The 13,703-nt window shown below is 41.4% G+C and overlaps 1 protein-coding gene across 1 annotated transcript in view; it reads left to right on the forward strand.

Annotated features, from left to right (window-relative positions):
* LOC133400027 (potassium voltage-gated channel subfamily KQT member 2-like) overlaps nt 1-13,703 on the forward strand; it is a 28,409-nt gene that overhangs the window by 7,710 nt on the left and 6,996 nt on the right. Inside the window, exons 2-12 of the mRNA XM_061672183.1 lie at nt 2,848-2,938; nt 3,033-3,159; nt 3,250-3,425; nt 3,498-3,623; nt 3,721-3,831; nt 5,040-5,135; nt 5,227-5,321; nt 6,685-6,744; nt 7,688-7,717; nt 9,462-9,667; nt 12,047-12,152. Of these exons, the coding sequence (XP_061528167.1) occupies nt 2,848-2,938; nt 3,033-3,159; nt 3,250-3,425; nt 3,498-3,623; nt 3,721-3,831; nt 5,040-5,135; nt 5,227-5,321; nt 6,685-6,744; nt 7,688-7,717; nt 9,462-9,667; nt 12,047-12,152 (1,224 nt within the window). The remainder of the gene's footprint in view (nt 1-2,847; nt 2,939-3,032; nt 3,160-3,249; nt 3,426-3,497; nt 3,624-3,720; nt 3,832-5,039; nt 5,136-5,226; nt 5,322-6,684; nt 6,745-7,687; nt 7,718-9,461; nt 9,668-12,046; nt 12,153-13,703) is intronic.

Here is a 13,703-nt window from a genome sequence, read left to right on the forward strand (position 1 = left end):
AAGACTTTTTTCGGTGGCAACGGCGATGACTCGAGTATTCGACAAAATATCAATAGGCCTAAGCCTAAGGGGGTCATGAAAGGGACCCTTTTTGAAGACATGAACAACATCAAAATGGCCGAGAAGTGAAGACGGAGCCACCAGGATCCTGCAGGTTTATTTATTTATTTTTATTTATTTTTTGGATGAAAACTATTAAATCATCCACATGACTCGGTCATAGACATTTTTTTAATAATACTGTAAGCCTGGTTACAAGCTGGTTTAGAGATTTATATGACGAAGGTTAAGGAGAAAGTAAAACCCCAATTCCAATGAAGTTGGGACGGAAATTTGGATTTGAACATGATTTGCAAATCATTGTAATCTGTTTTTATTTATGTTTAACACAACGTCCCAACTTCATTGGAATTGGGTGTTGTAAAAACTAATCGTTTGGCTCCTTTGGAGACAAGTATCGTCATAGTTAGTGAAGATGAAGTTTGGCAAAGTTTTGCTGCAAATGTTTCCTGTGTAATGACACTCCACACAGATACACTGTCAATGTCCGGGTCGTAAAAGGGCTGATGGATAATTAGATTTAGTTAATGGTCATTATGCAGTAAGGCTTTTCAACCTGGACTGATAGGTGCTCGTGTGTGTACTTTTACAAATGCTTCCGGAACGAATACCTTACTTATAGGTGCCGTATGTGATAAGTTATAGAGAATGTGAAGGCATTTGTACACTCATTCCAACAAATAATACAAAAGAAACCTCATTAAAATAGACCGCGTCAAACAACTCTTACACGGAATAGCGAGACAGAACAAAAGCTTCTTTCGCACATTCTAAGAGGCTCTCTTTGACTCGGCAAGCTTTGACTACACTGGCCATCAATGATGTATGAGATGCTAAGAACAACACACGTTCATTCTGGAGGATGACCTCACTGTAACCTGACTAAAACAACCAAGTGTCTGCAGCAAATGCAGTTTGACGTGTACTCAGAAATGTTCTTCACACCACAGAAGAAGCACAATGAAATGAATGCTATGCGACTGCCGACTATGTTCTGGAAGCAACCTGAAATGAATAAGCTTAAGAAATGTGTGGCTTCGTGTGGTTGTCCCAGGCTAAGTTACTACCAATCGGTACAGCTCAGTTGCCGCTGCTGGTTTGGAACTGATCGCTCTTGTTTTTCTAACCGACAACTGTGATGTCATGCCAGTTTCGCATTTTCTCCTTTCTATTCCTGTAGTAGCACGGATGTGATGATTAACCACTGACCAATCAATAGAGAGGAGTGGCTCAACCGTACATCTGCCATTTCACTACTGTACCATTGTTGTCAGTACCTCAACAAATAGTGGTGTACATTTTTTGTGGTAACTTTTTTAGAAACTGATGCTGAACAGAAGCAAACGCACTGCTTGGTGGAAACGATTTCAGTGAAATTCCCGTGTGAGTTTTACTGCACAGTGTGGAACATCTTGATGTGAGCATCATAATTGACTGATTGAGCTTCAGTTTTGTCAGTTGTATGGAATTAATTGTTGATCAATCACATCTCGAAGCAATGAACTCGAAATTACTTCGATGCAACCAGGAAAGGTTTCGATGAGAAGAACAAAAGGATGTCATTTATGGGAATTTCAGCTACATTCCCGAAGACCTCCACTATGACTGTCCATAAATCATATTCAAATTACCACGCCTAATTCTTGCGACTAATAATCAGCCCTCTGACAACTTCAAGATTCCTAACCAAGATTGGGTTCTGTTTTCTTGTCCTTTGAACCAGAATGGTGTTGGATCAGAGTTCATCACAAGGGTATTGGGGTTGAGGTCATGGGCTCTCTAGTTCTCCCAAATTCAAAGTATGTTCCCCAAAAAGGCCTTCCCTAAACTGCTCCCACAAAGTCGGAAACATTGAATGAAATCAAATGTTTGGAAATTAACATTCAGGTATTACGAGGGGTCCCAGCCAACCCCTGGTTGAGTAATGAATTGTTTGAGAGGTGCTACTTAAAACCTTTGTCCGTACGGTGTGCACAGGTGACACCTGATCCAGAGCTCTTGTGTTGTGTGCCGTCATTATTCTTTCCTGTAATTGATGTAGGTCGTGCCTGATTCTGTTTCACCTGCTGCATTGGTCCCAGTTTCGAATTTCACCAGGCGTCCTCCATTAGCTAAGCATAAGATTCTTTCCAGGAGATCTTTTCTATAGGAGGTCCCTGAGGATGTGTCGCTTGCTCTTATAATCCGGTTATCTCGCCGGCTATGAAATGGTAGCCGGAAGTCATTTTGGGAGGGAAGGGGCGGCGGCAGAAACACATTTTCGATTACTTTAGCGACTCCATAATAATATTCTCATTGAACAGTCATTTCAATTGATATTTTTTTTTATTGATCTGATAACTTTAACCTTCAGTAGTAGATGTGGAGTAACGTCTTAATGGAGATTGCCGAAACCAAAGGCTTGTTGCATCTATCTGCTGTTTTTCAAGCAAACCTTTGTTTATCCAAACTCTTGCTACTTTCCTTGCTAATTCACGTCCTGTATCGTTAGTCATCATACAGTAAATGAGCTACTTGGCCAGTCTCCGTTAATGAGAGCGACACCCATTCATGATTAATTCATTTTGCAAGTGGGTTTGTTCGAATTCTAGGAATCAGTCATTGCGTTAGATTGGCCAACGGAACCCCAGCCCACTGTTGGATGTGAATTGACCGAATATTCTGGGTTAGTTCAGAACCATGGGCGTCTTGCCAAGAAGTCTATTTCCGTTATAAATAAATAGTCTTTCTTCAACTGTCACATACTCATGGTCTTCTCTTGTTGTGTTCTTTCCTTTCTTGTCCTAGCTTCCTCCTGGTCTTTTCCTGTCTCATTCTCTCAGTCTTTGCCACTATTCGAGAGTTCAAAAATAGTTCAGAGAGTGCCTTGTACATACTGGTGGGTATTTATTCCAGCATTTAACGCACAATTTAACACCGTGTGACTTCAATTCAAAGTATCAACACCGCCCTTTTTGTTTCTGCTCCTGCAGGAAATCGTGACCATTGTGGTGTTCGGAGTGGAGTACATCGTGAGGATCTGGGCCGCTGGCTGCTGCTGTCGATACAGAGGATGGAGAGGGAGGCTCAAGTTTGCCCGGAAGCCTTTCTGCGTTATAGGTGAGAAACATTCGCGATAAAGGTCCTCATGGATTTCTCCCAATGTGTTTCCTGACAACAATGCTCAATGGGGCACGCGGCTCTCGTCAGACATGATGGTGCTGGTCGCCTCGGTGTCTGTGCTGGCGGCTGGATCTCAAGGCAATGTTTTTGCCACGTCGGCCATCAGGAGTCTGAGGTTCCTACAGATCCTTCGCATGCTGCGTATGGACCGGCGTGGGGGCACTTGGAAGCTGCTTGGATCAGTCGTGTATGCCCACAGCAAGGTGGGCGAACGTGCAGGATGTATTGTAGAACGACAGTACAGTATATCTGATCTGCATTGGTTGTGCGTGTAGGAGCTCATCACAGCATGGTACATCGGATTCCTGTGCCTCATCCTGGCTTCTTTCCTGGTCTACTCGGTGGAGAAGGAGACCAACAAAGAGTTTGAAACCTATGCCGATGCCCTTTGGTGGGGTCTGGTAAGCCTTATCTCTGCTTTTCGGCCATTGGTTCATTCACTTTAGCATCTTACACCACATTTCATCGAAGCAATGTATTTTTCAAATCTTTCCACAGATAACGCTCACCACCATTGGCTATGGAGATAAGGTTCCCAAGACTTGGAATGGGCGTTTGCTGGCAGCCACCTTTAGTATGATCGGCGTGGCCTTCTTTGCACTTCCTGCGGTAAGTAGCAACTATAGGTGCTTTGTCATATTATTTCAACTGAACTCTGTTGGCGACGCATCATGTGGTAAGTTGGATCTATGGATCGATCCAGCTTCTATACCTTTGATCCTAGTTAGAGGTATGGCGGAGGCGCCATTCCCTGGACTGGTCGTCAATCAGTAGCGGGGGGATTTTGAATGTACCACTAATTGCGATTGAAAATCAGCTCTGTGAACCACTATTACTATCAATCTCATTGATCTCATCTCTCATAGTCTCATTGCCTTCAATTTTGTCTTCGGTAAATGGAAAACATGTTGTACTGGGTTGCAAAAAGGCCACTGACTTGTCCATTAAAAAAAAAAAATAATCAACATATTTTCGCAAAACCTCTCAAATCTAAGATGAAAGTCATACGTCTCAGTGACAACTTAAGCTCAAATCAATTGTGTTGGCGTTTAAAGGCAAATTCCGACTTTCCTCTCAATCCCCCAAAACACTTCATATTCACAAGTTCTTTGTCCCGTTCACATTCACAAACCTCCTCTGTAGTGTGATAATGCCGACTGCGGGTGTATTTGTTACTCGTTATCACACGCTCAGCCTTTGATTCAAACATTTCAGAGTCAGCAGTTATACGGGTTCAACGTTCCCCTCGTGAAAAGAAACACTGTAATGCAACGTCAGCACAAAATCTACACTTTCCCTTTTTTTTTTTTTTTTTTTTTTTTTTTTTTTTTTGCTTGATTAAGAGTTTTGTCAGTGTTAAGGACAAAATCTTATCGCTTATCCTCAGTAGGGTCATGGGTGAGGTGGAGGCTATCCCAGCTGACATTGGGCAAGAGGCCACCAGTTATTCATAGAGCACATATTGTATACATCAACAAAATACTATCCACAATCACATTCACACCCATGGTGGACTAGTGGCGAGCAGCCTTACAACTGTAAGTCTGCTTGCTTCAACCTCCGGTGTCAAGACGTCGTCTTTTGTCATGTTCTTCTCCTTTTACAAAAAGGGTTGCAAAAGAAGCCACCATAAGCTAAAGACAAAGCTCCAGGAGAAGTCAACTATAAACATCATTGTTTAGCTTCAATCACAGCAATAGTTTAAATTACGTTATGTACTATCAGTACGTTTGAATGGGGCAAAAAACAACAAAAAAAGTTACTTTCTACCAAATCTGAACATACTGCATATTTTTTGCCACTATGATCCTGTGCAGGGCATCCTTGGTTCTGGTTTTGCCCTCAAAGTCCAAGAGCAGCACAGGCAGAAACATTTTGAAAAGCGACGCAATCCCGCTGCAAGCCTCATCCAGGTACCAATTTCAACGCTTTACTTGGCTTATTGATTTATGTTTGTCAGGCGCCATCCCCACATTAATTTTGTGCCACAAATTTCTCTAACAGGCTGCGTGGAGGTTTTACGCAACCAACCTTTCCCGCACTGATCTGATCTCCACTTGGGATTTTTATGAGCAGACTGTGGCGACCCTAATGTACAGGTCGGCCATCATTCAATCAAATGTTGTCTCGCAAAAAATGTGAATGAAATTGTGTGTTGTAATTTTGAAATTAAAAGTTAAAACTACAGATGGGCGAGTACCGGGCCGTACTGGCCTTATTTCAACGTATCGGGTAAGCGTGAAGGGTGCCGATAGCAGCCAGCAATACTTAAGGCAATCGAATCAAATTTAGAGTTGGTACCACCTGCTCGCCAGTAGTTGGCGCTACCTTGCGGTGGTTTGACACATCAGCGAATCATCATGTGCCTCAGAAATTGTTCCCAATTATCTGTTGTGTTGATGGAAATTTTACATATTAAAAAAATATATACATTAGTGGTATCGGTAGTCGGTATCAGTGTGTACTGCACTCGAATAACATTTGAAACGACTCACAACACCATAGGGTTTGGGTTTTGAAAATGCGGAGTGGTTGCGACACTCACATAGAGAAGAAGAAGTGATTTTGGGCTTTTCCACAAGAAGTCACTCGCATGATTCGTTTGGCAGTTTTTACACCGGATGCCCTTCCTGACGCAACCAACCCATTTCTATCCAGGCTTAGGACCGACAGTGGCTGGGTATCGGAGTACTGACCGGGGTTCAAATCCACACTGCGAGAAAGGCAGTAGCACTGCAAAGTAACTTTTACTGAAATAGTAACATTATTTCTCTTTCTAATGCATCGGTAATAAAGATAATACAGTTTCAGAAGCAAAGGTGTTTCCCTCCGCTTTCTGCTCTGTGCCGATGTCTAAATTTGTGAACATATCACAGTAATGATTAATTATGATCCCCAAGTAAACACTGCTCGAAAGATAGTCAACTATAACTCAAGGTTGGTTCTGAATATGGAGATCTGCTCAGGCCAGGGGTGAAATTATTCTGGTGTGGCCTTTGATTTTTTTCTGTATTCAGCCCTCAAAGGAAAAAAAACCAAACTCGGACACCCTTCTTTTAGTGTTTGCTAGATAAAGTAACATCTACTTATATATTCCAAACTTGACAGTTAAAAACGACACGACAGTCGCTCATGATTTGTATAATCCGATCTCGCCTATTTTGCGTGAACGAGCAAACTGCAGATAAGACCGACGTCTCCTGTAGAATCCTTTAAAAACCTTGCTCTTATCACAGTCAGCAAACAGGCTGCCTTGGTGATTCTCCTAGATTGTCTTCAGGAGCAGGATATTGCAGCTTGTCTGTTCTGCTTAAAGCTCCTCTGGTGATGAGCAGAGCAAAAGTCAACTGCCAGGCTGAATGGAATTAGCACCTGCAGGCAAAAATCAACCTTCGGCCAGCAGGGAAGTGAAGGCGTTCTGATGGAATAGTTGAATGTTTAAAGTATCCTTCCCCCTCGCAGATTAATTCCACCTCTGAATCAATTGGACCTGCTGAGGAATCTAAAAGGGAGGTCTTTCAGGTACGGCCACGACGCTTCTAATGTGGAGAATGACGACGCTCATTGGGATCATTTGGATGTGGAAATGATGCTAAAGTAGTGAGTCAGTCAGATAGTCCAGTACAATAAATAATTGATAATAGATAATCCGGTGTAATAAAATCCAATGCAAGGTCTGTATGAAGTACAGTATCTATTGAAGCAAGAACTGCTTCTGATATTTTGACTCTCATACTTATTTAAATGAGGTAACCAAGATAATGCTGTACATCTCGGCTGTTTCCAAAAATACTCGAGATGTCAGGAAATGGCATCTCCTTTGATTTTGATTAAGTTATGATCTTTTTTTTTTATTTTTTTTTATATAATCTAATGGCTGAAGGGTTATCAAACCAGGTAGACAACTACAGTAGAACTTGTAAGGTCAAACACAGTCTATTCCAAAATGCTGGCAGACCTCCAATTTGTTCATATTTGAGAACAAAAAAATACATACAACTTTTTATCATTTTACAAATAACAAAATAAACGGTTTAACTTGATATGCGTGGACCAAATGACAAAAACAAGTGGTTGTCCTAAAGTTTAATTGTGGTGTTTCTTCTTTCATTATTAATGTCCATTTTGGAACATATCATAAATTTGTCATCCCTGGTACTGTGTGTGTGTGTGTGTGTGTGGTTCCAACACTAAAAATTCATATACTGTATAGTTTTTTGTGTGACTTTTAAAGCAGACTTTTTTCGACAAAAAATGTCGAATTCTAAATTGTACACTGTAAATTGCCATTTTTGTTGGACTTTGGAGGTTCCGCTGTGCACTTAAATTGTGCTTTCCTCCACTTGCGAACCGGAATGCATATCAACATCCAAATGTTTCCCAGCTGCTTTCATTCCTTTCTGATCTGTTGGTCCGAATCAACTTTTACAATCTTTTTTGAGAAATTTGCCCATTCTGCTCACAGGAAGGAGTCCCAAACAGAATCTTCTCCAAGGTCTGTAACTTGATTGATTCATTTGTCTCTTGCTCCTGTTGGCTTTTCTTCGACTCTGCTTTTAGCTGCTGCTGAGCCACCCTTCTTGGGCGGAGTGTGTGTGTGTGTGTGCGTGTGCGTGTGTGTGTGTGTGTGTGTGTGTGCGCGTGTGTTTGGCAGCCATGGGTGTGTCTGTGCGTTACGAAGGCCTCCTTCAAGAATGGCCATGCTGCATTTGCATAGTATGTAATACTTAGGGATGAATGCTCACAGCTTCCTTATACATTTCATCAATAAGTTGATTTTTGACAGTGAAGCGTTCAACATCGCCACAGGAAAAAGTGATCTTTGAACACTTTTCAATGCGTCGCTTGTTCATTTTTTTCCCCCTCTTCTTCCCCACACTGTATTTTGCCAAAAGAAACATGCACTCATTGACAGCGTCAACGCTTTATTGTGACTGCAGGCATTTGAGCGAAATCAAAATATTGAAATGTCTGAAAACGTCATTCGACGCTTTGATGCTTGATGATTACAATAAAGTGTCATTGCAAAGAGAGTGGAGCCCAAACTGCTGTTTTGGGCACAATATCCACTGCTTTGTTTGTGTCTCCTCGACTGCTCCAGTGAGAACGCACACAAAGACAGACTTTGCGGTTGCTGTCCGACAACTTTTAGGTATAGTTATTGCACAGCTACTACCTACTGCACTGCAAGTCTGTGTGTCACCTCCTGCACCTCAGTTCCAATCCCGGCTTCAACACAAGGTCATTTTTATTTTATGATTATTATTATTTTTTTTTGTAGATGTGATGAGTGTGGGTCATGCAAAAATAGCTGGTTTCATTTTAGGTCCATTTTAGATTATATGGGGACATCCTGGAGTTAATTTTCACCAGTTCCAGGAGTTAGCAAAAAAAAAAAAAGCTAGGGGGTGAATAAATTGTAAACAAAATACATTCATTAATGAATACATCCACGTTCTAATTTCTCATCATTGTCTCCCAATCCGATAGTACTGTTTGAGGTATCATGACTTTTTTCAGGCATCTTTCTGTCATAAAAATGGGGAAATATTGGGCGATAACAATGACGCACTGCCTGCAAAGCAGACGTGGCATCTGTAAAGCTGACATTTGCAGGGGAGTTGAAAGAGAAAGTGTAGCCTGGAGCAAAAGGCTGCTCATATTTCAATATCGACCCTAAAAAGAATGATAGATTGCAAAGGGATTGTTTTATTTTGCAGCATTAGAGTGTTCTCTTCGAATAAACACAAAGAAACATTTTGTTTACTGGCCGATCAACACAAATGTATTTCATATTCCTTTAATCAAGTATATTTCTTTCATTTGGTTGCTGCCTTTTTGCCACTCTTGATTATCTTCTGACTGATTCTTTTTGGCTTCTTTTCACAAGGGACGTCGAGTATGATCGTTTCTTTCTTTCTTGCATGATTTGTGTTGTCATTTTGCACATAGAAAGGGAAAGCCCAGCTCATCCTTTTGAGATGTCACGTTGCTTCCGGTGCATGCTTGCTTGTAGCTTCCTGCCGCTTGCCTGACCTGCTGAATGCTCGACTATGTTCCTATATGGACATGGCTTCCACCGCCGTAGGTACTCTTGAGGTAAGCGTCACGCCAATGTGATACGTTTTACATCGAAACAAGCAATAAGATAATGACAAAAAACAAAAACGTACTTTGTATAAGGATGCCGTGAAATGATTTTCACAATGGCTAACCATTTCATGACTTGATCCTCCTAGTCGGAAGGCCAGCCTGAAGGATAAGGTGTTCCCCAGTCCTTCCAAGGCTCCGCTGGCCAAAGGGAAGGACCAGTCCCCTGGGCCAGAAGACGGTGCCGAGGTGAGCCCCGGCAAGGTCCGCAAGAGCTGGAGCTTTATAGAGAAGAACCGAGGGCCCAAGCATGCTTTCAGAGTCCGGGGCAGCGCCTCGCGCCAAAACTCAGAGGGTAAAGGAACTCACGTGCACGTCAATTCACAAAGTACTGAGACCCCCTGGATTTTTCAATGTCTTATGTTCTTAGGCTCAACCTTATAAGGCCTTACGGGCGTCGAAGGGCTTTTCTATTGATTTCAATGGGGGGAAAACGATTTGAGACGAGCGTGGTCAGGAAATGAATTCACCTTTTATTTCAAGGCACAGAAATAAAATAATAACAAACAAAATAGTATCAAAAAGGGTTTGAATACTTCTGAATACTGTACGTGATAAATGATAAAAAAAAACAAGAACAACTGTGATTGATTAACAAAATAATTGAACCAGTTAACAGTGGTTAACTGCTCAGTGACGGTGACACAGAGGATTCTCGGAAAAAGGTCGAAGGTTCCTGCTTGAAGGCACTTATAAGTCAATAAGTAATCAGGGGTGGTCATGGAATTACAATTTTCTTTTCTTCAGCAGCTGCTTTGTCATGGCGGCGTTGTAGTGCAGTCATTTGTCTGCAATATTTATTTCTGACTTGCCCAATAGCATTCACATTCCATTCGTTGGTGGATAAAATGGATTTGCCTCCATCATATTCCTGGTGTCTCCTCAGAGTAAATAGAATTTTTATTTGATTTTTTTTTTAAATCACATTCGACTCATCAACATTGCTTTTATTAACAGTACAGTGCACACACACAGTCCATGTAAAATCATCAACACAAGAATGTCTTCACCCAAAAAATGATCCAGACACAATACTAATTGGACATCTGTGGGGCGACCTGGCAGACAACAACTCTAAATAGACGAAATACTGTATTTTTAGCAAAAGATGCTTCAACAAAGTATGAGTTGAGTGTGAACACTCGCACGCTGCTAACAGAATTGTTCCAGATTTGACCAAACAGGATTCTTTTTACGTTCATTTTCCCGGTGGAATACCGATTTTTGAAAAACATTCGCACATGCAGCGCATTTGTCAGAGAATTCATATCATATGCTCAGTAACGATCCAAGAACCACTCAAAACAGTTTGTCTGTCACTGACATTCTTCTTATTAGAATCCATAATGAACTGTTGTTTTCCGTGTCTCTCCTTTCTCTCTCCTTGCAGCAATTGAAGGTTTAATAAGTAAGAAATTGGGATATTTCTGGTTGGCTTACAGTATACGGGCGTAGTCGACAAGACGCGCTTGATTTATTTGAAAAACATGCATGCTGAAATGTGCAGAGATTTTTTTCTTTTTCACTTGACATGAACTCCTATTGTATTTTCCTTTCTTCCCCCGGGATCACAAATTTGCTGGATTAAGTGAACAAATTGTCACTGGTAGTTCGTTAAGTAGGTTAACAGTGGGTTCAAGTCAAGTGGTGTCACCATAATCGGGGAAATGTCTCCAAATTGCCGCAGTCGCCATGTTGCATGAAGAGTCCTCACTTTCCTTCCTAGCATCTGTCAACAGCAGTCAAGTCTCGAGACCTTTGGCTGACTGCTGTGAAAACCATCAAAATGGCACCTGGCTCAACTGGATTTAATGATTAGTCGACGTATTTTCAGAGTACTTGTCAAAGGTTTCAACAAAGCTTCCCACCAGCCGTACTGTCCTTTAATTCTGCACTGATTTGATTCTGTTGCACAAAGCCAACAAATGTTGCTCACAAACGTGCTATCAGAATCAGAATCATCTTTATTTGCCAAGTATGTCCCAAAAACACACAAGGAATTTGTCTCCGGTCGTCGGAGCCGCTCTCGTACGACGACAGACAGTCCATTGACCGAGAACACTTTCGGGACATAAAGACATTGACAAAAAACAGTCACTGAGCAATAAAGTGTTGATGGTTATCTGGTAATGCCGGTACAAATTATTGTTATTATTTTTTTGACAATTGTGCAAACAGATGCAGAGTCCTCTCGCACTTAGAGCAGTTCCAATGACTAATATTGCAATAGTCCGGCCGGTGCAATGACCATTGTGCAAAGGGCGCCGAGACCTCAAGGAGTGGATGCGGTTTAAAGTGACGAGTAGCGCGATCATCTGGGACAATGTCGATTGTGCAAATGTCGCAGATGCTCCTCAGTCAGTGTGCAAATGGAGCAGATGCTACTCTGGCATGAGTGGCCAGTATCGGTCAACAACAGATATGCAAATAGTGCAGCGTGGCGAGACTACTGCGGCGAGTGCACGAGTAATGTAGAATTGGCCCGACGGAAATGTGACAACAAACTCAAGACAAACAAAATTGGCAGCATGTTGCAATGGAGTCACTATTGGTCACTGATCACACTTTTCTCTGTCAAAGACAAAAGCAACAGCTTTTCTTTGCATCTTCTCTCAAAGTAAGCTTTTTTTTTTTTTTTTTACCCCTTCAAATTGTCCTTGTCTTTGTTCTGTAGAGGCGAGCTTTCCAGGAGAGGACGTTGGCGACGACAAGAGTTGTCACTGTGAATTTGTCGCTCAAGAATTGCCGCCAGGGTTAAGGGTTGCGATACGAGCAATATGGTAAGAGCTCACTTTGACGTCTCCTCTGCTCTGTTAGCGTCGTCCGTGAAAATATTCTTAGCATCCTGCAAGCTGTAGGAAATGTTACATACTATTTTCACGATAGCGGTATTTGTACAGTGTATCTTTGTTAGAATTGAACAATTGTTCAGCGTTCATGTCTTTTTAACCGTAAACATCAGACTGTTTGTTGAGTTATTGTTCTAGTGCAGGGGTGTCCAAGCTTTTTTCATACAGAACAATCGAAGGATGCAAGGGCCGCTTTGAATTCCTTCAACCTGAAACCATTAAACACGCTACTCGCCTTACCGCTATACAACAATACCGACGACGTAGAAAACGTGTCCTAGTTTTAATCACGACTTTGAAATTCTTTTATAGACAAATGCACATTTTAGACTTCTCTGACAGCATTTCCTGAATTTAGAACTGACAACCCTTCCGCGAAAGAATTCTATGTGAGTAAGGTCATTTTTCGAACCCATATGATCATCTGCATGATCTATTTTTCTATGCTTCCGTCAAATGTGATGTAAAGTGGTAGATTTGCACAAACATTTCGTTACCCAACCGGCCACGATGGCTCGTATTTTCCCTTGCGTCCAATGCTGATTTCATTCATTTAATCATTATTATATCGTCCGTTTCTCTTACCGAGCTTTCCAATTATGCTGTGTTGTTTTGAAAATAGGGTAAAGATGAAGAAAGCTATGAGAAGTTTTCAACTCGGATTCACACACACAAATCACACTTAAATCTCAACCCTCAATAAATCTTAGGGTTAAATCAATAAAAATAAATCTTAAATCTCAAATCTCAATGATATTTATGTGGCCCGCAAAGGCAAAATCATGTGTGTCAACACGCGTGATTCTTGTTCAAATCTGCACCACAATTTCAAATTGTCATATATCATAAATGATAACGTTGAGAGATTGAAAGCATTCTGTGTTACCAAACATTAATAATAGTTGAAAACCCCATTACCCTTGATTTCTGATTCCAAAACGAGTTCCTACATTTCGTGTGTAAATATTAAAAATTTGTATGGTTTCACAGTCATAACGGCCCTCCGACGGAAACCGTAACCACAGTGTGGCCCGCGACAAAAATGAGTTTGACACCCCTGCCTTACAGCATCGAATGTCAACTGAGCCGAGATCTTAAAACCATGATTTGAACCTTGATTTTTGGCGTACAATACAACCCCTAGTAGGGACTCTAAGTTTGTACTTTTCTACTCGGAAGGTACGTAGGATGGTCGGCAGATAGGTTGCTTGGATACTAGTACGTCATTTACAGTAGCCTATTGCAACTAATGGGGCGGGGGGGTAATAACTGTAGGTAGGTAGCTTTGTAGCTCGGTAGGGCACATTGGAATATATTAAAAGTGGCTATTTTTATTGCTGGTATTTAAGTAAGTTGGTAGGCAGGTAGGTAATTGTAAGGTAATTTGTTAAGTATGGAAGTCTACCCTTTACTGTTTAAATGCCAGGTTTTTGTCATATAGAAAAATGAGACCAAGATAAATCATCCCCCCCCCCCCAATAA

Source organism: Phycodurus eques, chromosome 1 (assembly GCF_024500275.1).
Source record: "Phycodurus eques isolate BA_2022a chromosome 1, UOR_Pequ_1.1, whole genome shotgun sequence".
Classification (NCBI taxonomy): domain Eukaryota; kingdom Metazoa; phylum Chordata; class Actinopteri; order Syngnathiformes; family Syngnathidae; genus Phycodurus; species Phycodurus eques.